Source organism: Rhinolophus sinicus, linkage group LG06 (genome assembly GCF_036562045.2).
Source record: "Rhinolophus sinicus isolate RSC01 linkage group LG06, ASM3656204v1, whole genome shotgun sequence".
NCBI lineage: Eukaryota > Metazoa > Chordata > Mammalia > Chiroptera > Rhinolophidae > Rhinolophus > Rhinolophus sinicus.
This window is the reverse complement of record NC_133756.1, coordinates 157,402,435-157,428,368: the sequence shown is the minus strand read 5'-3', so window position 1 is coordinate 157,428,368 and position 25,934 is coordinate 157,402,435. Positions and strand designations below refer to the sequence as shown.

Below are 25,934 nucleotides of genomic sequence, written 5' to 3'. Positions count from 1 at the left end.
GGGGCCTCCTTTGGTTGGCTGCCTCGGGAGCCGTGAGTCCTCCAAGAGGCCAGGTGAGGCCGTCCCGTGATGCCCCGCGTCTCGGCCGCTCTGGGCTGCAACGTGTCTGCGGGGCGGAGGCAGCGGCAGTGGAGTTCGCCGCGAGGATCGGGTCCCCTGTCTCTTCGCTGGTGTCCATCTCTCAGTCGTTGCGGTCGAGTCCCGACGGGCCGCCTTAGGCCCTCGACATGTCGTACAACTACGTGGTAACGGCACAGAAGCCCACCGCCGTGAACGGCTGCGTGACCGGTGAGGCTGCCAGGGCCGGAGACCCCGGGGAAGGAGGGAGCTGGGGGGATCCGAGGCCTAGGGAGGCCCGCGGCCCCTGGAGCGGCCGGGCGGGACCGGGCCCGGGGTATGGAAGGCACTGGCGGCCGAGGAACCTCCGCTGTCCACGACTTCAAAGGAGATGTCTCCGCACGCGCCTTTTGGGGGGAGGAGGGGCTTAAAAAGCTGCGTTCGAGAGTCCCCTGTCGTTCCTCGGGAGGTCACTTTTCTTCGAGGACAAGGACGGGCCAGAGAGCGAAGTGTGAGTTGACGGTGCGGTGTTGCTTGGGCCCGGAGGTGGACCTCGTGTGGTCAGGGGATGGGGCGGTGGTGATGGCGACTTACGGGTTCGAATTTTCTTGTGGGAGAGCCTGGGGGCGCAGGAGGTGGAGGGACGCGAGGAATGCCCGCACTCCCCCAAAGCAGGAGAAGAGTCCTCTTTGCCCGGGGCTGTTGTTTACATGAGGGAGCTGCAGGAAAAGAAGATATGGACGCCCCAACCCAGTGCTGACTTTGCCTTGGGTTGCCTTGGACGTAGATGTCCAGAATCCGGAAATAATCATCTTGAACAGTGTTTTCAGCAAAATATGAAAACCTCAGACTTGTGTGTTTATGTAAATCTAATTGTGATTCCAAAACAAATGTTTGGGGAGTTGGAGGTGGTGGAAGAATGTGGACCAGAGTATTGGTAGACAACTGGGAGGGCGAGAGATGTGGACAAAACAGTGTTTTAATACAAAGCTCTGAGACTTGTCTTCATTTGGCCTGGTCTGTTTGGTAATGATTTTGTGAAATTTTAGATGAGGTCTGAATAGAGGTGAACACTTTCTTTAGCGTCCCTTAATTAGGAAATAATCTGCCACTGCAATAGGAAAAAATTTGAGGGCACAGAGCCATCTGAAAGGTTTCACAGTCATTGTCAGTTGAAGGACTTATGCTGGTCTTAGGCCCGGTCCAGTTGTCTTAGTCTGATTGGAGAAGTAGCTTTTGTGAATGTACGAAGTGAGACTCTGAGGTGCTGGCTTGGTGAGAAGGGAGTGAATGGAGGGAGCCACCGAAATACATGAATTAAATGAGAATTGTGGAGACATTAGGTAGAAGTGATAGGGTTATTTACATACTTCTATGGCTTCAAAAGTTAGAGGATCTGTTCTTTCAGGACACTTTACTTCAGCTGAAGACTTGAACCTGCTGATTGCCAAAAACACGAGATTAGAGATCTATGTGGTCACCGCTGAGGGGCTTCGGCCCGTTAAAGAGGTGGGCATGTATGGGAAGATCGCTGTCATGGAGCTTTTCAGGCCCAAGGTGAGTGATCTAGGTTGGGCCCAGCTACAAAGACTTTTACGTTGTTTTACATCATTGATTAAGATGGGAGGAATGAGGCTTAGGAGAGAAACTACAGTTTTTGAATGGCGGACTTTATATTCTTAGAAGCGGGAGAGATTGACTAGGGAAAAGTTGATCAAGTTGACTTCTTTAGAAGGGGAAATTAAAGCAGTTTGAAATGTGGGTCACCATACTTTGGGTCGTCATGGTGATTCAGAGCATTGGCTCTACAGTAGGGCAGTCCTGGCTTCATTCCTTATGAATTCTAACTTTGGGTGTCACTTAACCTTTCAGAGCCGTATTCCCCTATCTGCAAAACGGGGAGAACAGTATCCAATCCGTTGGATTAGTGTGAAGAGTAAATGATTTAATAACACAGGGCCTAGCACAAGCGTTCACTGTTAACAATTATACTCACATTATTATCATCATTATTGTAATTCAAATGTTTCCATTCAACTAGCCACCACATTGCTTCATTATATCGTAACTGAATCTGACAAGAAAGCAATGGATTCAACATTTTAATGATAACCTTTTGAACAAAATACGTTTTGGGGTTCTGTGTTAATAGTAAGGAAGACTTTGTGGATCCATTTCAGCTCCCATTGCCATTCACATTTTTTCCCTTTTCAAATACTTGGAGAGGATTAGAGGATTCATTACATTCATCTTTTAGAATTTGAATGGAATGATTGAGGTTAGCTTGATTTGGAAATAGATGAAGACATTGTATATAGAGCAGAGAGATGGAGAATCATGAAAACGAGGACTGGATGTTTACCAGCTTCAGTTCTGGCCCTTAGAGTGTGTGTGCACTTACGTGTGTTATATGCTCACCGTGGATTTTCTCAGAGAGGAACAAAAAGTTCTTAAGGAACTTGGCATGCTTCAAGGATGAATCTTACAGGCTGGACAGGTATTCCTGTTTTAAAAAGCGCCTCCTTTGATAGCATAATGTTGGTTTCAGGGGGAGAGCAAGGACCTCCTGTTTATCCTGACAGCTAAATACAATGCCTGCATCCTGGAGTACAAGCAGAGTGGGGAGAGCATTGACATCATCACGCGAGCCCATGGCAACGTCCAGGTGAGGTGGCTGCTTCAGGCTGATGAGAGTTTTCCAGGTAGGGCCGTCATGATTTGGTGAAGACATTTGAAGTGCTGGGGCAGCTCTCTGTATGACCAGAGAAACCAGGGGACATCACTAAGGGTTTTGAGCTTTTATGGAGAAAGGACTTCCATAGTTTACTCAGAGTCCAAGGGACAGGGTAAGTAATTTATTGCAGTTCAGTATTTTGCAAAAAGGAATACACTGACATTTGGGCTCCCTGACATGTCAAGCAGACGCCACTTTCCTGGGAAAGTGGTGCCCTGTGTCCTCTGTTACTCTGGGTGTTGAGGTTCTCCCCTAACCCCCGTTTTACTTCTCAGGACCGAATCGGCCGCCCCTCGGAAACCGGCATTATTGGCATCATTGATCCCGAGTGCCGGATGATTGGCCTGCGACTCTATGATGGCCTTTTCAAGGTTATTCCACTCGACCGGGACAATAAAGAGCTCAAGGCCTTTAACATCCGCCTGGAGGAGTTGCACGTCATCGACGTCAAGTTCCTATATGGTTGCCAAGCCCCTACTATATGTTTTGTCTACCAGGTACTACAGCGGGAGGACAGGGAGAAGCGGTGTGGTTTGGCGTAGTAGGAGTTCATTTTTGCTAATTGAAATGCCCTGATTTCATAGTAGGATAGGCAGAAGTGTTTAATGTGTTTTGAAAGATTTTGAACGATGTGATTAATGTGGGTCAGATTTTGGTTGCGTCTCAAATGCAGTAGTACTTACTGTGAAGGCAGGAGGCTCTGTGGGTCTTGTAGCAGCTTTTAATCCTGAGATTACAGTCTGGTTGTGGGCCTTGGAGATTTTATAGGGTGACCCAGTTTATTCTTTGACTCTTACTGGCATGCTAGGGGATTATTAAATCTTAGCTGCAGAGAAATGATCTGGAAATTGCCTTTACAAGCTAAGAGAAAAATGTCTCGGTGATGCTTTATATATGTCTTCTAAGAAGAGGTTGGCATTTTATTCAGCACTCACTTTCTGGTGACTTCTATTTTAGTCTGTGCCTAAAACTTGAGCAGAGCTGATTGTAGGCAGCTGTTCTCTGGGCCAGATCTGTTAAGGGGGGTGCAGAATGCAGAGCACTAGACTAACATGCCTGTATCTTGGTAAAATCTGAGCCTTTGAACAAAGGGCCACACAGCATGAGGTCATTTCACTAGCTTGTTGTTGAATAAATGACAGAAGGAAGCATAGTCCAAGTCCATGTGCTGTGTGCAGGCATGAAAACACTTGGAGAGCTGTGTTAAGTACTGTAAGTACTGATTTATATTTGGAGATTTCTTTGTTGTGTCACCATGAGTTACACTTCTGAGGCTGGTTGGATTTCGGATGAATAAGGTTGAAAGTATTTCGGAGATTTTGTTTGATCTTTTTTACAGTGCACTATCAGAGCTGAGATAAAAACAGAATTTCTCTCCCTTCAGTTTTGTAAACACCAGGTCATTAAAACACTGATGTTGGTTATTCAGACTCTGTTCCCCGCCTTAGGGCTGCCAGTGTGCACGGTCTTTCATTTCTGTGTATGTGTCACAAGAGGCTCAAATCCAAACCCCAGCTAGAACTTTTGTGAAGTTGAGTCTTACCCTAGTCATTGATGGGAAAAACCTTTTCCTCAACTGAAAGTTACTTTACTCCTGTTTTTGTTTTTTGTTTTTTGCTAAAAATTCAATTTGACAAATATTTACCATGTAAAAGGTAGTTATGCTAAGTGTTTCTGGAAATGTAACAGTGATTAAGGTGTGGTCCCTGCCCTGAAACACATGTTGAATTCCTTTCATAACTTATACTCTGGTCTGGCTTTTGTTGAGGCCACCATCCTCCACTGGCTGAATGTAGCCTTTTCCTGACTCTTTAGCTCCTAAAGGTGACGGACAGCTCCAGGGTGAAGTGAGTCATGATTCAGAAAAAGGCAGGGAAAAGGTTGTTGACAATGGCAGGACTCGAGGTTTTGACTAACTTTAGGGGAACAATATGTGTCCTCTCTACAATCATCCCATCAGGATGCTTTTAAGAATTGTATCAAACAATACTTTTAAAATTTAGATATACTTAGCTTCTCAATGTGTTTGTTGTTTTCTCTTTTGCTATTTTGTATGTTCCTTGAGGCCAAGGAAGGTAGACTATATTCTTTGTATGTGTAGACATTTACATTGTATCTTACAGTGGTTAGTGTAGTAACACATTCATTTTTCTAATTCTTAAACCTTTCAGTGGTTGGAAGCAATAGGCCTGAGTAGCAGTCTGCCAGTCACAGGCTCAGCTGGTGGCTGTCAGCCTGCTGATGGGTAAGGATGGGAAGGCTGACATGACAGGATTGTCAGATACTGGGTAGTGGTGGCCTGGCCCTTTCAGGGCCCCTCTCCAGTCCAAGGTTCACCTTTCCTAAGGGCTAATCGTTTCACTTTTCCCCACCTAGGACCCTCAGGGGCGGCACGTAAAAACGTACGAGGTGTCTCTCCGAGAGAAGGAGTTCAATAAGGGCCCTTGGAAACAGGAAAATGTAGAAGCTGAAGCTTCCATGGTCATCGCAGGTTGGTTGGGGGTTTTAGGAAATTTGCCTTTGACCCAGGTCTGGGCCAGTTTCCTGCCCTTCCTCACCTTCTCTGCCCCTGCGTCTCAGTGCTCAAGTGCCATTGAGCGCATGTGTTGTTCAGAACTCCCTGTCTCCTCTCCCTAAATGTGCTTTCCTCGGTTCTTTCCGTTTCTGTCTTTGGGATTGTCTTGTTTACTCCTCCCCTCCCCCGCAAAAGTATAGGTTTCCTCACTGGGGTGGAGGGGTTAGTATAAAACACTAAGATTGATTTGCACAGTGGCATATGGAAATTGGCGTCATTATTTTATTGTTGGGCATAACATTTAAGAAACTGAGAAGGACCAGTAGAGTTTATCTAATCTGACTCGTTTATTTCATAGATGAAGAAACAGGGCCGGAGGGGCTTGTCCGTGCCTGTGCCTCCTTGACAAACCTGGGCTGCATTCCAGGCCTGTTTGTGCCTTATCTACTCTCTGGCCCAAGCACTATGTTGTGTGTCCCACTTTTGTAGAGAAATTTTAAAACTCTTAAGTGCAAATTAACTGTTCTAAATAGTGGCCGTGATAATGGGGGAAATAAGGCTAAGGAACAAGGGAAAAAGTAAAAGTTTTTAGCTGAAGTTTAGGAGAGAAAATGAGAAGAATGCATGTGGAAGAACACCAAGAAGGCTCTACCCTAGGAGCTCGGAAACAATAAATTATTACCAGGATTAGATATTGCCAGCCTAAAATTTCTAAGACAGGAATCTCAGAAGAAGACTGTCATGCTCTCTGGGCTTTGGTGTCTTAAAAATAACGATTATGTTAAAGTTTGCCTCAGATAACTGGATCAGTGCCCTTGCTGTGTCAGGGTGTGGCAGGTCCAAGGTGCGGACCATTCTAATGTCCTTTCTCCTGCAGTGCCGGAGCCTTTTGGAGGGGCCATCATCATTGGGCAGGAATCAATCACCTATCACAATGGTGACAAATACCTGGCCATTGCACCGCCTATCATCAAGGTGAGCAGCTTTCTTTTACTTTTTCCTTCCTTCCTTTTTTTCCCTTGTTCTTACCCTGTTCCTTTCTCCCCATTTGTTAAAAGGAGATTCACAGATTTCTGTTGTACTCTTCACTAAGTATATAATATACTGTGTTGGTCATTGGGAATACATAGAGAGATTGGCCTGGTTTTGCTTACACAGACCTTGCTTGTGCACTAAGAGAGAAATAATCAAAATAGGTTTACCCTTTGGTGCAGCCACTATGGAAAACGGTATGGAGATTCCTCAAAAAATTAATAGGGCTGCCATGTGACCCAGCAAGACATACCACTTCTGGATATTTATCTGAAGAAAACAAAAACACTAATTCGAAAAGATATATGCACCCCTGTGTTCAATGCAGCACTATTTACAATAGCCAATATGTGGCAGCAACCTAGTGTCCATCGATAGATGAATGGATAAAGAAGAGGTGTGCGTGTGTGTGTGTGTGTGTGTGTGTGTGTATACATTCTATATACACACACATATACAATGGAATATTATTCAGCAATAAAAAGTGAAATCTTGCCACTTATGACAACATAATCCTAGAGAGGATTATGCTAAGTGAAATAAGCCAGACAAAGATATACTGTATGGTTCTACTTACATGTGGAATCTAAAAAAGTAAAATGAATAAACAAAGCAGAAACAGGCCTAGAGATACATGGAACAAGTTGATGGTTGCCAAAGGGGAGGGCGGGTGAGGAGATGCATGAAAAGAAAAAAATGTGCAGTGCATATCTGTCCAGTAAGTGATTCTAGTCATAATAAAAATGGCATACACTAAAAAAAAAAAAAAATGTTTACCCTTTCCATTGACTAGGGCAACTTTAAGAAGAAAAATTTTGCAAATTCTATTGAATGGTTTTAAGGCTCAAGTCGTAAAGTAATATAGTGGTAAATTATATAGACTTTAAAAAATTAGTCATAAAGATTTCAAACCTTAAAATTTCAAGTCATAAAAATTAAGCCTTAAGAATAAATAACAAAATCTATGATAACGTTAGTGGTAGTGGGTAATTAGTGGTAATGAGGATAAATAACAAACTTTGTGCATTTACAGTCCAGTGAATACTTACAGCTGCTTGCTGTTCTACATATATTTCTATTTTCCGGTAGAATAATATGTGAATAAACATTCAAGGTATATTGAGCACCTCAAAATTATCTTTGAAATAAAAATGTCATTTTTAATCATACATGTGATGTTACCTGAGTGGATTCCTTGCTTGAGATGGTTCGGTTTGGTAAAGGGAGTGGTTTGCTCTCATCTCTAACGACTGTGTCTTCCCTCTTGGCAGCAAAGCACCATTGTGTGTCACAATCGCGTGGACCCCAATGGTTCCCGTTATCTGCTGGGAGACATGGAAGGACGGCTCTTCATGCTGCTTTTGGAGAAGGAGGAGCAGATGGACGGCACCGTCACTCTCAAGGATCTCCGTGTGGAACTCCTCGGAGAGGTAGGGCTTGTTCCTGCTCTGCTGCGTTCTCCTAGGGACCTAGTGACCTGAGATGTGTGGTCCCACACCATGACTGCGAAGTAGATAACCCAGCAACAAATGGTCACTACTGCAGTGGAGGTTGGTTTTTGAACGAGTTAGATGTTGGAGAATCTCACAGGAAGCCAGGCACTACCTCAAGCATAAAAAGAAAGAGAAACAAAGGATACAAGCTAGAATGAAAGACTAATGTAATGCTGATATTCAATTCTGGGAGGAGAGTCCCAAAAAAGTTTAAGAATTATGCAGCGGATTGTGGAGATTTCTGATTATTTCGAGGGGACTGAAGTTCTTAGGATTAACACGATCATTTGGAGCAGGCACCTGCAAGATAAATTACGGAGTTTTCTGACTATAGGGAGTTTCCTGACTTATAGGGATGTGATAAGTAGAGAGTTAAAAATTTCAGAGATTTAGGAACATTTGCTTAGTGTGACCTGGGATTTGAAATGGAGAATTGTTTTGGGAATCATGGCTGCGGTTGTGCATTTTCTCAGCAGAGGTCTGAGAGGTGGGTAGGACGGTGTCTGAATCCCCCGTGGAGACCATTTTGATGACTTTCATGGTGTTGACTTTCTCCTAGACTTCCATTGCTGAATGCTTGACATACCTCGATAATGGCGTTGTATTTGTTGGGTCTCGCCTTGGTGACTCTCAGCTTGTGAAGGTGAGAAGACGTTTTCTTCTTTCTAGCTTCTTTTCACTGTCTTCGCTGCTGCTTCGTCAGGTTTCGCCTGTGTTTAGTGCCTCTCAGAATTTCTTCAGCTCATCTGTATCCCTGCCATCCAGCTGTCTACTTGGTTGATTTAACATCCTACCCCAAGGAGCTCTTTATCACCCAGCAAACGTGCCAGGCTGGGTGTTGGGTGCCGTAGACAATGATGAACAAGACACAGCTCCTGTCTTCAAAAGGTCATAGTCTAATGTACTGGATTCCCTCAAGAATTGAAAACTTTTGACCTTCTCTGCAGAAAAATACATGTAAACATTTTACATTTCCAAACTGCTTCATTAGAAACCTCTGGCTGCTTAGTGGGTCACCTGTAAGACAACCAGGTTCCTTAGGCAGCAGCCCCCCGTAGAAGCCTGCAGTGGAGCACAAGAAGGGCAGATGCAGTAGGACTGAGCGTTTCTTTTGGATGAAGGCCATCTCCTTAGGGGTGGGTCTGTTAGAGGACTAACGTTACAGGACTAACATTGTTTTTCTTCTCAGCTCAATGTCGACAGCAATGAACAAGGCTCCTATGTAGTGGCCATGGAAACCTTTACCAATTTAGGACCCATCGTGGACATGTGTGTGGTGGACCTGGAGAGGCAGGGGCAGGGACAGGTAAGGGGCTCATCGTGGAAATGGGTAGGGGATGTGCCCACTCAAACATTGTCCTCCTAGGTTTGCCATTCTTGAATGGGGCGTATGCACTGACGATAACTTTCTTTTTTAATTGAAGTTTATTCGGGTGACAATTGTTAGTAAAGGTACATAGGTTTCAGGTGTACAATTCTGTATTACATCGTCTATATATCACATTGTGTGTTCACCACCCAGAGTCAGTTCTCCTTCCATCACCAAATATGTGATCCCCACTATTAATAACTTTTAAGAGCTTCACACTAATCCCAGTGATAGAAGGATAATTACCATTTATTGACTGCCTATCTTGGTCTGCCAGGCACTTTATATATTAGGTTGGTGCAAAAGTAATTGCGGTTTAAAAGGTTAAAAATAATTGCAAAAACCGCGGTTACTTTTGCACCAACCTAATATGTTATCTATAATCACACGAGCACCCTGTTAGATGGGGATTCTTGACCACTTCAGAAGTGAGGACTAACTTTAAGGCTGACAAAGGTTAACTTGTCCGAGATCACAGAATTATTAAATGGCAGGTGTGTCTGACTCCAGATGTTGTGATCTTTCTGGTAAACTAGGTTCCAAGGGTGGGAGCAAGCTTGCTAGGAGCTTTTTGCTTCTTGGACTAGGACGTCCTGTCTGCTTGGTAACCTTGAGAGACTTTGAGATCATGCTCTGCAAAGTGTGCATCCTCAAACCCAGCTCCGCAATAAGGCTCCTTGGACTTAGGTATAGCCAGATGACTTTCTGGGCATCAGCATGATGGCCCCAGGCTCTGGAGGAGGTTATTTAGAAACCTTTTCTCTCCTTGCAGCTGGTCACTTGCTCTGGGGCTTTCAAGGAAGGTTCCTTGCGGATCATCCGGAATGGAATTGGAATCCACGAGCATGCCAGCATTGACTTACCAGGCATCAAAGGTAGCCTTCTGGTGGACGTAGGACCTAGATCTTACTTGCGAGACCTTGGCCTTTGGCTTCGTTACATGGCATGAAGGCACTTGAGTGGGAGCTACAGGAAAGCAGATCAAATGAAGAGTAAAGAAAGTCATGATGACAAATAAGTGATAGAAGCTTAAACATACTTAAAACTACAAAAGTTAACTTAAAAAAAGAATACTATTAACTAAAATTGGATATTGGAGTGGAGGAATGGGGGCGGAAAGGATTACAAGTTAAATTTAATGTTGTTTGTAGGGAACTGATAGAATCCCTAAAGAAAGTAAGGACTGAGGATATCATATAAAGGTCTAAGTATAAAGGTAACTTCTAGAACAAAAACGCAAATCTTCCTAAATTCCAGGAGAACTATGATAATCAAAAAGATCAAAGAAAGACTGTATAGTGAAAGAGTTTTACAGTACAGAAACAGTAAATGTAACGTAAAGTATGACAGAACTGGTATCAAACATCTGTATGAGTATCTCTATCTGATACATCAGATACCTGGGACCATATCAGTAAATGCAAATGGGCGAAACTCGCCTATTATAAGAAAAGGATGATCAGATTGAACCATAAAGCAAAACCAGTTCAAAGTTGTATGTAGGAGGCACATCTAAAATAAAGTAATTCAGAATATAAAAAAATGAAAGGATGAGAACAGAAAAGAAATACAGGTTGATGATTAGAAAGGAAGAGATCATGTAACTACAAAACCCAAGAGAGTCAACTGAAGAACTGTAGACAATGAGAATTCATTAAGGTAGCAGGATATAAAATTAATGTACTGACGTCAACAACTTTTATGTAAAAACAATTAGAAGGTACAGTAGGGGAAAAGAGGCAATTTACAACAGCAATGAAAAGATAAAATACCGGGGCGGCTAGTTAGCTCAGTTGGTTAGAGCGTGGTGCTTTTAACAAGGTTGCTGGTTCAATCCCCACATGGGCCACTGTGAGCTGCGCCATGGGCCACAACTAGATTGAAACAACTACTTGACTTGGAGCTGATTGGTCCTGGAAAAACACACTTAAATAAAAGTTTAAGAAAAAAAGAAAAGGAAGAAAAGATAAAACACCAAGGAATAAATTTAACAACTATGCAAAATCTATACAAGGAAATCTTTAAAATATTCTTGAAGGATTAAAAGGATAGATTGATCAAATGAAAAAGACATACTAAGGTCTTATAACTCAACATTAAAAAGCTGTTTTCTCTTTAATTTTTTATATTTAATGTATCTCAATAAAAATGCCAGTAGGGCTTTTTTCCTTGACCTAAACAAGTCAAAGTCCAAATGGAAAAAGGAAGAAACAAGAAAAGCCAGCAAAACTAAAAGTGTGGTTTTGTTGCACGAATAGGCAGACTCAAACGTCCAGAAGTAGACACAGCTTTATGTGGGAGTTTAGTATATAATGGTGGTATTTCAATTCAGTGAGATAAAGATGATTATTTTTAATAAATGGTGTTAGAATAACAGTCATTTGGGAAAGGATATGGTTGGACACATACTGCACAGTGTATACCTTGCTAGAACCTAAATGGATCAAAGACTTAATGTACAAAATGAAGCCATACAAAAGCTAAAAGACAAAGCTGGTAAATTCTTTTCTAATTTTGGAGTGGGGAAGGTCTTTTAAACTATGACTCACAATACAGAAACCAAAAAGACTGATAAATAAAACACTTCTGCATGGTAAAAACAACACTAAATTAAGTTAGAAGAAATGGCAAACTGGATAAACACATGTTCAACTTCTAGACAAAAGCCTAATCTCCCTAATTTATAAAAAAAATTTCTGGAAAGAAGATCACTAAATATCTTGTCCCCAAATTGGCAAAGGACATGACTGGACAGGTAACAGGCCTCACTTGTATTAAGAGAAATGCAAAACAAAATAGTAATATTCTTTACCACATGACCAAAATCCGAAAGTTTGACAACACATTGTGTTGGTGAGGCTCTAGGGAAATCAGCATGCTCATTGACAATACCTATTAAACTGCAGCTGCATTTAGCGGTTTACCTGGCCACTCCAATTCTGGGCTTCTGCCCCCTAGACCTTCATGATGTGAATATAAGGTTATTTGTTGTGGTAATGTGTATTACTAACGAACTGGTATGTCCATAAAATTAAATACTGTGCAGGTGTCCAAACGGGACTGCTCTGTTCTGCTGAGGACTCGGGCGTGTAGTGAGTGAAAAAGCAGGGTGCAGAACAGCATGTGATAGGCTACTTTATGTTTATAGTGCTGGTAATACAGGGTTGGCCTGTTTCCTTCAATTAAAATAAATTGGATTAAATTAAAAAATGGAAGGACAAACTGGAAACTATTCTTGGCAATTAATTTGAGGGATAGGTTGGAGGGAGAGGTGGAGAAGCGACACTTCTGTGTTTGACGTTGAGTCATGGAAATGTATTATCCCCTCTGAAAGCCAATGGAAAACCTTCAAATATCAGGCTCAAACAGTTTTTAGCATATCCAGCTTCTTCAGTCTTATTTCCAGGGAGGAACAGAGTAGAGTGTATTATTCAGCTGAGGACTGACTCCAAATTTCCTGCCCTCCTGTGGCGTAGGCCGGCCCATCCTTAGATGTGTTGGTCTGTTCTGTGCAGCTTACTTCTTGATGTTTGTTCCAGGCCTGTGGCCACTGCGGTCTGATCCTCACCGGGAGACTGATGACACTTTGGTGCTCTCTTTTGTGGGCCAGACAAGGTAGGATGAGTCTGCTGCCAGCTGCAGTTGCTCGTGTGCAGGTTGCAAGGTGGGGAAGCTGGTCCGACTGACCCAGGCCTTCCTTTCTGCTGCAGAGTCCTCATGTTAAACGGAGAAGAGGTGGAAGAAACTGAGCTGATGGGTTTCGTGGATGATCAGCAGACGTTCTTCTGTGGCAACGTGGCTCATCAGCAACTTATCCAGGTAACTACTGAGAAGCGGGCCGGCCCTGTGTATGAATTTGACCTAGAGTGCAGTACAGAGCACCACTGGATTTTAGAATGGTCCGTTTTTATGGCTCTAAAAGTAATGTTAAAGGGCCAGAAAGAAAATTGAAATTATTTAAATGATAATCCACTACTCAGAGATAACATATTAAATCTATCTGCGATACGGTGGTCAGATAGCCTTTTGGCACTTGTTAGCCACGAGAGCCTGATTTCTGAGCAACTCCCACCCCTCAGCAATCTTTTTATCGTTGGCCTGACCCTGATGCTCTTTGGTTTTTGTACACCCTCCTCACCTTTGAGCTGTTCTTCATCCTGGCCAGAGTCAGTGTTTGCCAGCAGTAGGTGCAGCACTTGAGTGCCTGAGGATTATTGAACTGTCTCCATCTTTTTATCCACTTGGTCTTTTTTGTACCCAACAGGCAGTGGTGGATTTGGTAAAAACTAGAGGCAAGAAGGTTCTGTCACTTTGTGGACCGAGTGTGGGAGGGGCTAATACTGACATTGTTTTCTCATAATTTCCTAACTAAGTGGCCTGAAGACTGGCACAGTTCATGTATCTATTATTAGAGGGCTTTCCTCCTTAAATATAAACTCAATTTTAATTGGTAAGATGAATCGATACAGAACAATGTCATCAACCTGCTTTTTGTTTTATTTCAGTGATGAAATAAATTTATAAGACATTTCAATACAGTTTTGTTGCCTTTACTAAAGAATTTGAAATCATTTTAATGATTTGCACAGTAAAGAAGTTGGATGTTTTAGCGGTCTCATTTTTGGGTTGAGAAAAACTGCTAGATTGATGGTCGCAGGGTCTTACCCCACTGATTCCTTTCCATGGGATGTGGTTTGAGTTACCAAAGCCTTAGTCAAAAGCCTAATGAAGCAGGCCCTTTTTTTTTTTTTTCTGGCTGTAGGTATGCAAGCTGTAAGCTCCTCTAAGCCGGCCTTCAGGGCTTCAGCTAAACATGACGTAATTAATCATTGCAGGATTTGGGGAAAAAAAATATTTATGGCAGAAGAGGACTTTCGTCGCTTATTCTTGGGGCTCCACTAGGGTAGCTGTTAGCACTTTCCCACTCCTGTACAGATCCCTGCAGGTACTTGTAGACATTGCTCTTCTTTCTAGATCACTTCCGCATCCGTGAGGTTGGTGTCTCAAGAACCTAAAGCTCTCGTCAGTGAATGGAAGGAGCCCCAAGGCAAGAACATCAGTGTGGCCTCCTGCAACAGCAGCCAGGTAGTCGTCGCCGTGGGAAGGGCCCTCTACTACCTGCAGATCCATCCTCAGGAGCTCCAGCAGATCAGGTGTGTGTTTATCTGTCTGCACTGTTCCCCGCCCCTGTTCTCTGGGACTTCTTTCATGCTTGGTTTCCTTCCTCTGCCATATTCCTCTTTGTTCAGCCACACAGAGATGGAACACGAAGTGGCCTGCTTGGACATCACCCCCTTAGGGGACAGCAATGGGCTGTCCCCTCTTTGTGCCATTGGCCTCTGGACAGACATCTCGGCCCGTATCTTGAAGCTGCCCTCTTTTGAACTGCTGCACAAAGAGATGCTGGGTGGAGGTGCGGATCCTTTAAGGCCCTGGGTTGGGATCAGAGTTGGAAAGTGGAACAAGAACTGAATGTGCCCTTTTCACACAGAGATCATCCCTCGTTCCATCCTGATGACCACCTTTGAGAGTAGCCACTACCTCCTTTGTGCCTTGGGAGACGGAGCACTTTTCTACTTTGGGCTCAATATTGAGACAGGTGAGAAGAGCTTTTTTTGAGTGGGGGGCTCTTTGGAAAATACGGAGGATTGGAGTTGCAGCGTTCTTAGTCCCAGGGTGCTGCTTTTGAACCTTCACAATCCAGCTGTTTGTGCTGTTCCGTCTTCCCTCGGATGCCGTTCCTTCTGCAGGCCTGTTGAGCGATCGGAAGAAGGTGACTCTGGGCACCCAGCCTACGGTGTTGAGGACCTTCCGCTCACTCTCCACCACCAACGTCTTCGCTTGCTCCGACCGCCCCACCGTCATCTACAGCAGCAACCACAAACTCGTCTTCTCCAATGTCAACCTCAAGGAGGTGAACTACATGTGTCCCCTCAACTCAGATGGCTATCCGGACAGGTGAGCCTCTTTTTCCTTCCTTCGGAAGAGCCATGGATTGAGGGCATCGTGATGTTTTCCTCCAACCCCTTCGCTCCAGCCTTTTCCCGGTGTCACAGTCAGTAAAAAGCTGAGATGGCACATATAGAGCAGAGCTTCTCAAATCTGGCCACCCATGGAAATAGCTGGGAAACTATTTTAAAAGGACAGCTTTTTTTTTGACTCCTCAGATTCTGATTCAGTAGATCTGAAGTTGGGCCCTAGAATCTGTATTTTCAGAAAACCACTCGGGTGATTCAAATGCTTAAACTCCAATTGGGAGATCGTTATGTATCCCCCAGGGCAGGAGTTCTCTGCACTACCTGGGAACTCCTTAGAAATGGTAAATTTTTGTGGGGAGCAATCTGATTTAACAAGCCCTTCAGATGCTTCTGAAAGTTTGCTAGTTGTGATTGACAGGCTCTGTTCTAGTAGATTCTAACGCTGCACATTAGCATGACATTGAAAGCTGTTAAACCTCAGCCTGGGCCCACTCAGACCAATTAAATAAGAAAATCTTGGGGTGGGACCAGTTATCAGAATTTTGCAGTCTCCCCAGATGGTTTTTAGCATAAAATCAGAATTGAGAACCACTGCCTTGGAATGAGCTACTAGTGTAATTCTGCCTTGTTTTTCTTCCTCTGTGGAGTTGCCTCCTTGGGTCTACTCAGTCTAAACCCAGACCCTTCTTTCCAGCCTGGCACTGGCCAACAACAGCACCCTCACCATCGGCACCATCGACGAGATCCAGAAGCTGCACATTCGCACGGTTCCCCTCTACGAGTCTCCCAGGTGAGGCCAGGTTCAGGGAGCTGCCTGGGTGCTCTGTGAGGTGGGGGACTTTTTCTGAGGCTCTGTTGTTTCTGTGCTTGTGCTACAGGAAGATCTGCTACCAGGAAGTGTCCCAGTGCTTTGGGGTCCTCTCCAGCCGCATTGAAGTTCAGGACACAAGTGGGGGCACAACTGCTTTGAGGCCCAGTGCCAGCACCCAGGTGAGGGCAGTGGACAAAGAAAGATGGCATTAGAGCAGGGGCAAACTTTCCTGTAAAGGGTCAGATAGTAAATATTTTCCGCTTTGCAGGCCATATAGTCTCAGTCACTACTCAGCTCTGCCATTACAAAAGCAGCCGTGGACAACAGGTGAGCACAGCTTTACTTATAAAAACAGGCAGGAGTTGGATTTGGCCCCCTCATTAGAGGGTTAAGAAGAATTTGGGATAGGTGAGGCAGTCCGTGGTTTTGCTGCCAGGTAGCCTCGCAGGATGAATGATGCCTTTTCCCGTAGCAGTTTGGGTACTTTGTAAGGGTGCGCGTAATTGGCAACAGCGTAGCATAGCCGGTAAGAGCATGGCATTTGGAGCCTGACAGAATTAGCGACAAGGTTTATTGCTAGCTGTGTGACCTTGGCAAATCTAAAGTTCAATTTTCTCATCTGCAAATGATAATGACAGGACAGTCTAGAGCCGACCATGATAGGCTCAGTGGAGACATTAGCGGAGCATTTTATTCCATGGATTCTCTGCCTTTCTTGTTCCCAACATCTGTGATAGGACTTTTTCCCTAACCTGGAGTAGAAGGTCTTTTTTCTTTTTGTTTGAAGTGCTCCCTGCTCTTTCTGTGGATTTAGAGTCTGTCCCTTTATTAGGTATCCTGCGTTTCTCCTTAGCTTGGCTTGATTGACGTGGCATCACTAGTACCAGGTTCTTTAATGACGCTCACGTTGTGGTGTTTGGGCTGCTGTGTCGGTTCCCTACAGAACTGGGCTCCTTATCCTCGGTCTCCATGTCTCTCTGAAGCCCTGTGCTCTTCAGGCTCCACTCGAGCTGCCAACCTTCCGAGTTTTGCTCGTTCAGCCTCAGCCTCTGTTCTCTGATCCTGTCTGATCCCCTCACTGACGTTCCCAGCGCCCGTTCTGCCACTGAGAGGGGTCTTGAGTGTTCTTTCTGTTCTCAGGCCCTGTCCAGCAGCGTCAGCTCCAGCAAGCTGTTCTCCAGCAGCACCGCCCCTCACGAGACCTCCTTCGGAGAAGAGGTGGAGGTGCACAACCTCCTGATCATTGACCAGCACACCTTCGAAGGTGCACATGAGCTCTTGCTATCATTTTGTCCCTAGGTCCTCCCTACACTAGGCTCTTCTGGGTTCCGATCTATTCCAGAATTCCATAGCCACTGACAGATACCCTGGGAGGGGTGGGACCTCTGAGTTGGCCGTGAGTTCCGAGTGCTGGGCCTCCTCAGGTCAGCATAGGCTGGTGAGGGACAGTCTGAGAGACAGGAGCAGAAGGCGTGTGTTCTGCTTGGAGCCGAGTGGTGGCCTGTAAGTGCAGGGTTACACGTGCTGGGGGTCATCAGCCAGTCACCCCTCTCTACTCTCCTTCTAGTGCTTCATGCCCACCAGTTTCTGCAGAACGAGTATGCCCTCAGCCTGGTCTCCTGCAAGCTGGGCAAAGATCCCAACACGTACTTCATTGTGGGCACGGCCATGGTGTACCCGGAAGAGGCGGAGCCCAAGCAGGGCCGGATTGTGGTCTTTCAGTATTCGGATGGTGAGTGGGCACAGTCTCCAGCTTTTGAGATACTTGAAATTCTGGGAAAGCAAGCATGGGTTTTAGGTTTCAGAGCTTCAGTTAAGCAACAGAACTACTTGGATTAATTGTTATGACACAAGGTATTCTGTTCCTTTCTCTCAAGCTGTTGATGGTCTGAATGCATTTTGGAGTAGGCGAGCAGAGGCACATATAATCTAGCATATGTTCCTTTCTTTTCTACTCTTTGAAAGGCAGAAAAAAGGGGAGAGGTGACTGATGGGTAAGAGGACCTAGTGGCCAGAGTAAGTGTCAGGAATCTTGGATTTGTTTTTCACTTGGTTGCTCAGCCATATGGTCCTCTTTCCAACTTCAGCACTTTTTCATTTCTGTGTCTTTTCTCATCTCCCCTGCCCAGTGTGGTTCTAAAGACTCGCTGTCAGCACAGATATCTCAGATCAGATGGCCAAGATGGAATTGGTCTCCATCTTGAAGATAGATCTGGAGTTTCAGGGTGGAGACAGGGCTTGGACACTGTTTGGAATCACTGCACATTACCTTGGGGCCCAACTTCCGGTCGTGGTTAAGCCCAGTCTACACTGACTCTGTCTTTCCTGCTTTCAGATGCGTGGCTTTGGGGCAGGAGTTAGAGCCAAGGGGAAATCGGAGGATTCTTCTGATTAATTAAAATGTAGGCTCGTAAAAGAGACTCAGGAGTATCTCCCCCCCCCCCCCCAGGAAAACTACAGACTGTGGCTGAAAAGGAAGTGAAAGGGGCCGTGTATTCTATGGTGGAGTTTAACGGGAAGCTGTTGGCCAGCATCAATAGCACGGTAAGGCCCATGCCACTTGGTACCCTTCATACCTTAGGTAGCACACAGAGACGTTGTCCACATAGCACGTCTCCCTTCTCCCTTCTGGCAGCGTGTGTGTCCAGTTTTAAGGAGAACCAAGTAGTGGGATGGAGGGGGAGCTGGGAATCTGGGAGGCTCGCCTGGCACCGGAGAGCGGACTTGGTTATGTAAACCCCCATGCGGATCAGATCCCAAGTGCTTGTGGGGAACATGAGAAGGGTAAGAGCTATGGCTCCTGCTCCAGAAGGGTCCTGAGTGCAGGAGCTCCTGACCTTGTGGTTGGGATGTGCCACCCTTCCAGTCTACCAACCTGAGAGCTCTTTGAACCCCAGAGTTTAGGGATGTTTACGAAGACTTCGTCACGTAGTCACGATGGAATATTAACTCAGTCTCCAGCCCCTTCCCCTCCCCAGGATGGGTGGGGCTGAAAGTTTCAAGCTTCTAATCCTTGCTTGGTCTTTCTGGTGACCAGCCCCCATCCTGAAGCTATCCAGGAGTCACCAAGAGTGGCCTCATTAGAACAAAAGACACTCCTATCTATCACCCAGGAAATTCCAAGGGATTTAGGAGCTCTGTGTAAGACTCTTCTATTATCTATATCACTAAGGAAGTTACAAGGTTTTAGGAGCTCTAGGTCTGGAACTGGGGCCAGAGGCCAAATATATTTGTCTTACTACGTCATAGTGAGGATACTAGAGGTTTGGTTTTGGACATGCTAAGTTTCAGTGGTCATCATAGTGAAGCTTTCAGGTAGGTAGCTGGTTGACGGAGGCATGGAATTCAGGCAAGATGTAGGGTGGAGATAGCCACGTGGCCGTTGTTAGGAGGCATTTAAAGCTAAAAGTCTGGATGAGATCACCTGAGATGAGGAGGGACTTGATGAACTGCAAGTCCTGCTTGTGGCAGGGAACGTAAGGCTTAAAAATTGGCCATTGTTTTAGCAGCGTGGAAGTCGGTGGCGAACTTGACCAGAGAGCTCTTTTGGTTGAGTGGTAGAGACGGAAGGAAACTTGATTGAAGAGGGTTCAACTGGGCCTAGGGGAGGACAGCTAGTATTAGAAAACCCTTCCGAGGAGTTGGGTAGTAAAGGAGAAGAGAGTAATGGGGTAACTACAGGGGAACGTCAGAAGGAGAGTTTTAACTTAAGTTTGGAAACATTGGTGCACGTTTCTATGCTGATGAGAACAGTCTGTTAAAGAATTGCTGGAGCCACTTTTTGAATAGGCAAGAGGGAGGTGTGGGATCAAGTACATAGTGTTACCTCAGATGATGGAAGCGTTGGATATCCTCGTTTGGTTGTATCCGTCTGTTAAGTAGCTGAGAGGAAAGAGGAGGTATTAGAGGCTTGAGGAGAGTTGAGGGATGAACTCCTTTCAGGACCTGAGGAGTAATGGACTAGGGAAATGCACAATTACTGAGAAGTGTAGGAGCCCACTTTCCGGGAGTGGTCTTGGATTTAAAATGAGACCAGTCGTCCTGGTTGGTTGGTTTTTCTCAGCTGTAGTTGAAGATCAGAATCTCAGCAAAGTTGGGTTTTGTTGGGTGAGCGTGATCAAGGGAGAGCGGGGCGAGGGAGTTGAGCATCTGGAGGGGAAGGGTCATGGTCATGGCCTCTGGGCAGCTGAGAAAAGGTGAAACTGAGCCCACGACATTCTGGAGTTACTTTTAATGACAGGACCTTCGGGGTGACCATGGAATGGAAAAGATAAGTGGGGAAATGCGGGGGTGGGGGGTCCAAAAAGGTTAGAGATCAGGATATTGGAAGGCTCTTCCTTGTGTGAATATTAACGCCACCAAGAATTACAGGACGTCGTGTGGGAAAGAGTGATGGGAAGGGGGTGGTGGGAGGAGTCTGATGGTGTGACCTTCAGAGCTGGCCCCTTAGAGGGGAGGTGGCATAAAAGGTAAAAGGGCAGGCAGGGAGGTGCGCGGAAGGCCGTCCTTCATCCAGTCCCGTGGCACGAGGGACAGCAGGAGAGGAAATAGCCCAGGGCCCTCATTTCCATTAGAGTAACCAGGGACAGGTTGCCCGTGACTAGTGACAGTGTTCCAGAGGGTACAGTGAACTGCTGCCAGGATAGGGAGGGGTCAGATGTGAGGTCAGATTAGGAGACGTCTAATCCGTGGCTGTCTAACAAATATCATAGGAGCCACATGAGTAATTTTAAACTTTCTAGTAGCCACATGAATAAAAGCAAAAAGAAGCAGGTGAGATTTTAGCAATGTATTTTATTTAATAGATCTAAGATATTGCTTTAATGCGTAATCAATATAAAAATTATTTGAACATGTAATCAATATAAAAATTATTTTACTTTTTGTTCATACGAAGACTTCAAAATCTGGTGTGTGTTTTACGCTTACAGCACATCTGCATTTGGCCTAGCTACATTTCAGGTGTTTTGTAGCCACGAGTGGACAGTGGAGGTCTAGAACCTGTTGAGTTGAGAGTGGGAGTCTTGAGGTTTTGGTGGTGTCTGACCTGGTCTTGACCATCTCCATGGCAGCTAGGGAGGCCGGGCATGTGGAGAGGGAGAGGGGGGTGGTGTAGCCAGGAGTGTGGAGAGCTCTTGACTCCGTTGGAGACGTGGGAGGCCAGCCTTGCTGGGCTTCCCCAAAGGTGGGCTGTTCTGAGCACCCTTGACCCTGCCGATAGAGGTGTGGCAGCCATTGTAATGACTATGAATGACTCTTGAAGTGGAGTGAGGTTAGGGTTCTTTGGACACACCTCGGTAAGTCATGGCTTAATGTATTCTGTCCAGGAGTTTCTGTACGTGCTCAGGCCGTGGGTGGGGCCACCTGGCCCTGACGGGGCTGTCAGGGCAGGCTTCCCCCCCGGGGGTTGAGTCTGTCTCCCTTGAACTGTGCTGTACCAAATTCCTGTTCATCTGTCTGCCGATTATAAAGCATCTTCGTTCTTTCGGAGATGTGGTTGTAACTGAAAAAACACTGCAGTGGAGAAGAAAAATACTTTTTTGGGGGAGGTGGAGGACCAGTGCTTTAGAGTCCTTTGTTATGTGACAGCATTTCTGTTGGACTTTCCCATTCACTTTCTCTGCTCATTGCTCACATCAAAGGTTCCAGGAACGAACAAGTCTGAGAAGGGTTTGGAAAAGATGGTTTGTTGGGAGGCGACCCTGTTCCCTTCTGATCAGGAAATTGGAGATGGATCTTCTCTTTCCAGAGATATTTCTGTAGGTCCGTCACCAAACTTGGTCACGAGAAGACATCTTTGGTCATACCCACAGTATTGCTTGTATCACTAGTGACTTAGTGTTTGTCTTTACACTGACCCCTTTTCTTATATAAAAGAAAACTTTGTAGTATTAGTTTGATGTCCTCACTCTATTTTCATGGCTCATGAATATCTAATAGTGGAGTAAAAGATGTTCATGCAAGCACCGCCTCAGGCCCTTTCACAGCCCACACTGCATCTGGTGGCTGGGGCTGCAGGTGGGGGTGGAGCCCGGGGCCGTCGTGCTGAGAGGACCCGGGCCCCGCAGCTTGAGAGGAACGCCATGCCCTCCCTCCCCAGGTGCGGCTTTATGAGTGGACGACAGAGAAGGAGCTCCGCACCGAGTGTAATCACTACAACAACATCATGGCGCTCTACCTGAAGACCAAGGGTGACTTCATCCTGGTGGGCGACCTCATGCGCTCCGTGCTGCTGCTCGCCTACAAGCCCATGGAGGGAAACTTCGAAGAGGTAGTGGGGGTGGCGCAGGCCGCTCGCTCAGCCTTGACTCCTGCCAGTGTTTCTCTGCTGCTGAGGGCCAGTCCGGCCAGCAGGGGCAGAAATGTTTCCCGGGAGCATACGTTCTGCATCGATTGAGTCTTTTTACAGACCCCCAACCTGAACTCAGCAGCCTCCATTTCTGGATAATTGCAACCAAATGGGCTGTGTTTGCCAGAGACTGGGGGAGAATCTGTCCAGAGTGGCTGTTGTTAAACCCAGGGCTGGATCTCCTCAGGGCAGACGCTTGGCTTCTGGCTAACAGAAGATAGGCCCCAGAACTGCTGTCTCATGCAAACTGCTGATTGTACTTTCTTATTTGCACCTTGTTTGTTTTAAGATCGCTCGAGACTTTAACCCCAACTGGATGAGTGCTGTGGAAATCTTGGATGATGACAATTTCCTGGGGGCTGAAAATGCCTTTAACTTGTTTGTGTGTCAGAAGGATAGGTGAGTGACCAGCTGTGGGAATGACGGGGGGCCGGAGGGGCGGCTGGAGCCCCGGGTCCATGGTGGATGAGGACATTGCGTCCCCCCTCTCAGGCTCGGCTGCTCCTCTTCACAGAGGTTGGGTTTTTTCATGAGAGAATCAAGACCACAAAAATGAGCCTCTTCAGACGGCTCGTCTGCTGTGGGGTGTGTGGGCTCATCAGGGAAGCTCGGCACACGGTGTCCACAGTGCGTGGTCCCTGTGGGGGCAGGAGGTTCGGGTAGTGAGTCTGTCACACCGCCTTTCAGCGCTGCCACCACTGATGAGGAGCGACAACACCTTCAGGAGGTGGGTCTCTTCCACCTGGGCGAATTTGTCAATGTCTTCTGCCACGGCTCCCTGGTTATGCAGAATCTGGGCGAGACTTCCACCCCCACGCAGGGCTCAGTGCTCTTCGGCACCGTGAATGGCATGATTGGTAAGGGTCACCCCTGCGGGGCACGGTCCCGCACAGCCCCCTTCTTGAGGTCACCATTCTGAGTGACGAGGGAGAGCAGGCTGGGCCCTCCTCGTGCTGCTTTCCTGGGCCGCCCGTGGTGGGACTTGCTCGCTGTGGGCTCCGGAGCTCTCTGCAGCCATTGCTCCCTTTACTTCTTCAGGGCTGGTGACCTCACTGTCAGAGAGCTGGTACAACCTCCTGTTGGATATGCAGAATCGACTCAATAAAGTCATCAAAAGTGTGGGCAAGATTGAGCACTCCTTATATCCTTCCCAGACGGGTCCCCTCGTCGGGCAGCATGTCCTGGCACAGGCAGAGCTGCGGGCCCCTGAGCTACTTCTGCAAACTGCCGTCTGTTTAAGAAATGTCTTACCTAGGTTCCTGGGGTGAACAGGCTTTTTTCTTCTTTTCAACTTACAGAAAAATCCAAACCTAATAGTAGAGAGAATATACAGTGAGGCCCCGTGTACTTATCACCAGCTTCAACTGGTTTGTCTTGGAAATATACATTTATGTTCCCAAAATGTGTCTGCCTCTGGCCTTCCTGGTGTTGCATGTCCTTCAGTCAGTTTAGATGACAACACATGAACGTCCTTTCAGAGATCTCATTGTGGTAGCAGTGTCTGAAGACTCGCGCTAGAGAGGCTGACAGGAGAGGAGGAAAGTGACGAAGCTAAACACCCCCGAAGTCCAAGGGTCAGCCCCCCCCCGGGACACCCGGGATTCAAGTACTAGTGGAAGCTTGCTTCTTGTGGGAGACTTGTAGGGCGCTCCTGAGGGGCTCAGGCCGTGAGTGTGAGGTTGGTCACCTGTTACAGGCAGTACGGCCCAGCGCTAACCCGCGCGGAGGAGACGGGCTGCGGTGTTGGGTTTTGCTGAGCAGTGGGCATTCCTCTGTCTTGCTGAGAGGATTCTGGCTAGACTCAGAAGACTGCTTCTTCCCAGGCGGTCTCATCCCCTTCACCGGGGGCCTGGCACAAAATGCCCACACCCTGCAAAGCCCGACACGCAAAGTCTGACCTGTACTTTTAAAAACATTGTTTTGAACGTCACCCCTGTTGGAGGGGGAAGTAGTTTTTTGTGTGTCTTTCAATTCCAAAACCATCCAAAGAGCAATGTGAGTTTCAGTTGAATCTATTGTTTCGTGTTCTCATGCTGATCGCTTCCGATCATGGTCTTATGCAGAGGTGGGATGAGGGAGAGTAAGGGCGTCTCTACACAATCGCACGCTCCTTAACCAGCCCGCCCACTTGGAGATCCTTTCATACGGAGCGAAAGACAGAACCAGCCACCGGCTTCATCGACGGGGACTTGATTGAGAGCTTCCTGGATATTAGCCGGCCCAAGATGCAGGAGGTTGTGGCAAACCTACAGGTGAGCTGTGTGGAGTTCAGCCCGGGGCTAGTTACATGCCAGGAGCCTGTCACAACTCCGCTGCCTCCCTTCCTCTCTTCCCAGAGGCCAGCGGCCCCTTTCAGTATCTCCTGCCGCCAGGGACAGTGGAGTCTGAGGGCGAGGAGATGTAGCCAAGGCTCGAGGCTCGTGGGTACCCACCAGGCGCCTGGCACTGTACTAGCAACTTGACCCATGTGACCCCTGTACTTTAGCAACAAGGGCATGTGTGGGAGGGCAGTCCCACAGGAGGGCAGCAGGGTCAGGTCCGGCCGGGAAGAGAAATTGCCTCAGTGCTGGAGTTTGGGGTATTGCTCACTGGAGATGGTACCTCTGAAGGGCATCCTGGAAGAGAGAAATGTACGCCAGGTGGCAGCCTCTGAGCCAGCTTTGCCCTCAGTAGACCTTGCTGACCTGTACCCCCAAGGGGACGTGTGGACTTCTGATGGGAACTTCTTCCCTGCCTTGGCGGTGGTGGAGCCAGGGCCCTCCCTCGCTATGGGCATCCCTTTCCCCAGCGGGGAGTCCTCGGTCCTCACAGCCCTTTCCCTTTCCTTGCAGTATGATGATGGCAGCGGGATGAAGCGAGAGGCCACCGCGGACGACCTGATCAAGGTTGTGGAGGAGCTGACGCGGATCCACTAGCCACGGGCAGTGGTCCCCTTTCCCAGACCCTCCCCGAAGGCTTTGCCCTCCTGCCTCCCCTCCCCCACCACTGTCTTCTCGGCCATGGGAAACCTCTCCCTAAGCCAGCTGCCCCAGAAGCCACGGTCACCTGTGTGCAAATGGGGATTTCTTAGAACTAAAACCAGTTCACTAGAGACCTGGGAATGGGCTGAAGGTGAAATATTTTTTCCCTGGATTTTTACGAGTCTCACATGATTCCAACCATCACCTTGGGCCACCAAGCCTTGATTGGTGTTGCCCGTGGTCCTCCTTCCAGGGAGGGATTTTGCAGCTCTTTGGCTGAAAGGAAGCTCTGTGTGTGTGTCTCGCACACTCATGCGCTGTCCTCTACTATCTTTTTATTTAGGTTGGGGGTGTGGGGAGGTGGGTAGAAGGGAAGAGGGGCGGGAAGGGTTCATTGTCTTTGAAGTGAGGGCTTCCTTTTACTTTCTTCTGTTGCCTCTGAGAGCTTTGGGTCTGGAGGCCTGACTGCCAGGCCACGGGCTGCCTGAGTATAAAACCTGGAGATGGTGGATGATTGCCAAGCCACAGCCTTTTTGTCTCTGGGGAACTGCCTTCTTCAGAGAGAAGGAGGTGGGTGGACGTGAATTGGTGGTTAGTTTCTGAGTTTTACCAAATAAAGTAGAATCTAAGAAGAAA

General features: G+C 46.8%; 1 protein-coding gene across 1 annotated transcript; it reads left to right on the top strand.

The window, feature by feature from the left end:
- Positions 1-90: 90 nt before the first annotated feature.
- On the top strand, positions 91-25,934 carry DDB1 (damage specific DNA binding protein 1). Its single transcript, XM_019754027.2, has 27 exons — positions 91-288; positions 1,466-1,614; positions 2,606-2,722; positions 3,067-3,288; positions 5,168-5,282; positions 6,184-6,281; positions 7,610-7,768; positions 8,391-8,474; positions 9,021-9,137; positions 9,973-10,075; positions 12,740-12,815; positions 12,911-13,019; positions 14,175-14,353; positions 14,450-14,613; positions 14,692-14,799; positions 14,951-15,158; positions 15,873-15,968; positions 16,057-16,168; positions 17,130-17,253; positions 17,557-17,721; positions 18,439-18,533; positions 22,090-22,260; positions 22,628-22,737; positions 23,026-23,195; positions 23,377-23,479; positions 24,467-24,590; positions 25,170-25,934. Exons 1-27 carry the CDS (start codon positions 228-230, stop codon positions 25,251-25,253), a joined length of 3,423 nt encoding a protein of 1,140 aa, XP_019609586.1. The 5' UTR covers positions 91-227; the 3' UTR covers positions 25,254-25,934.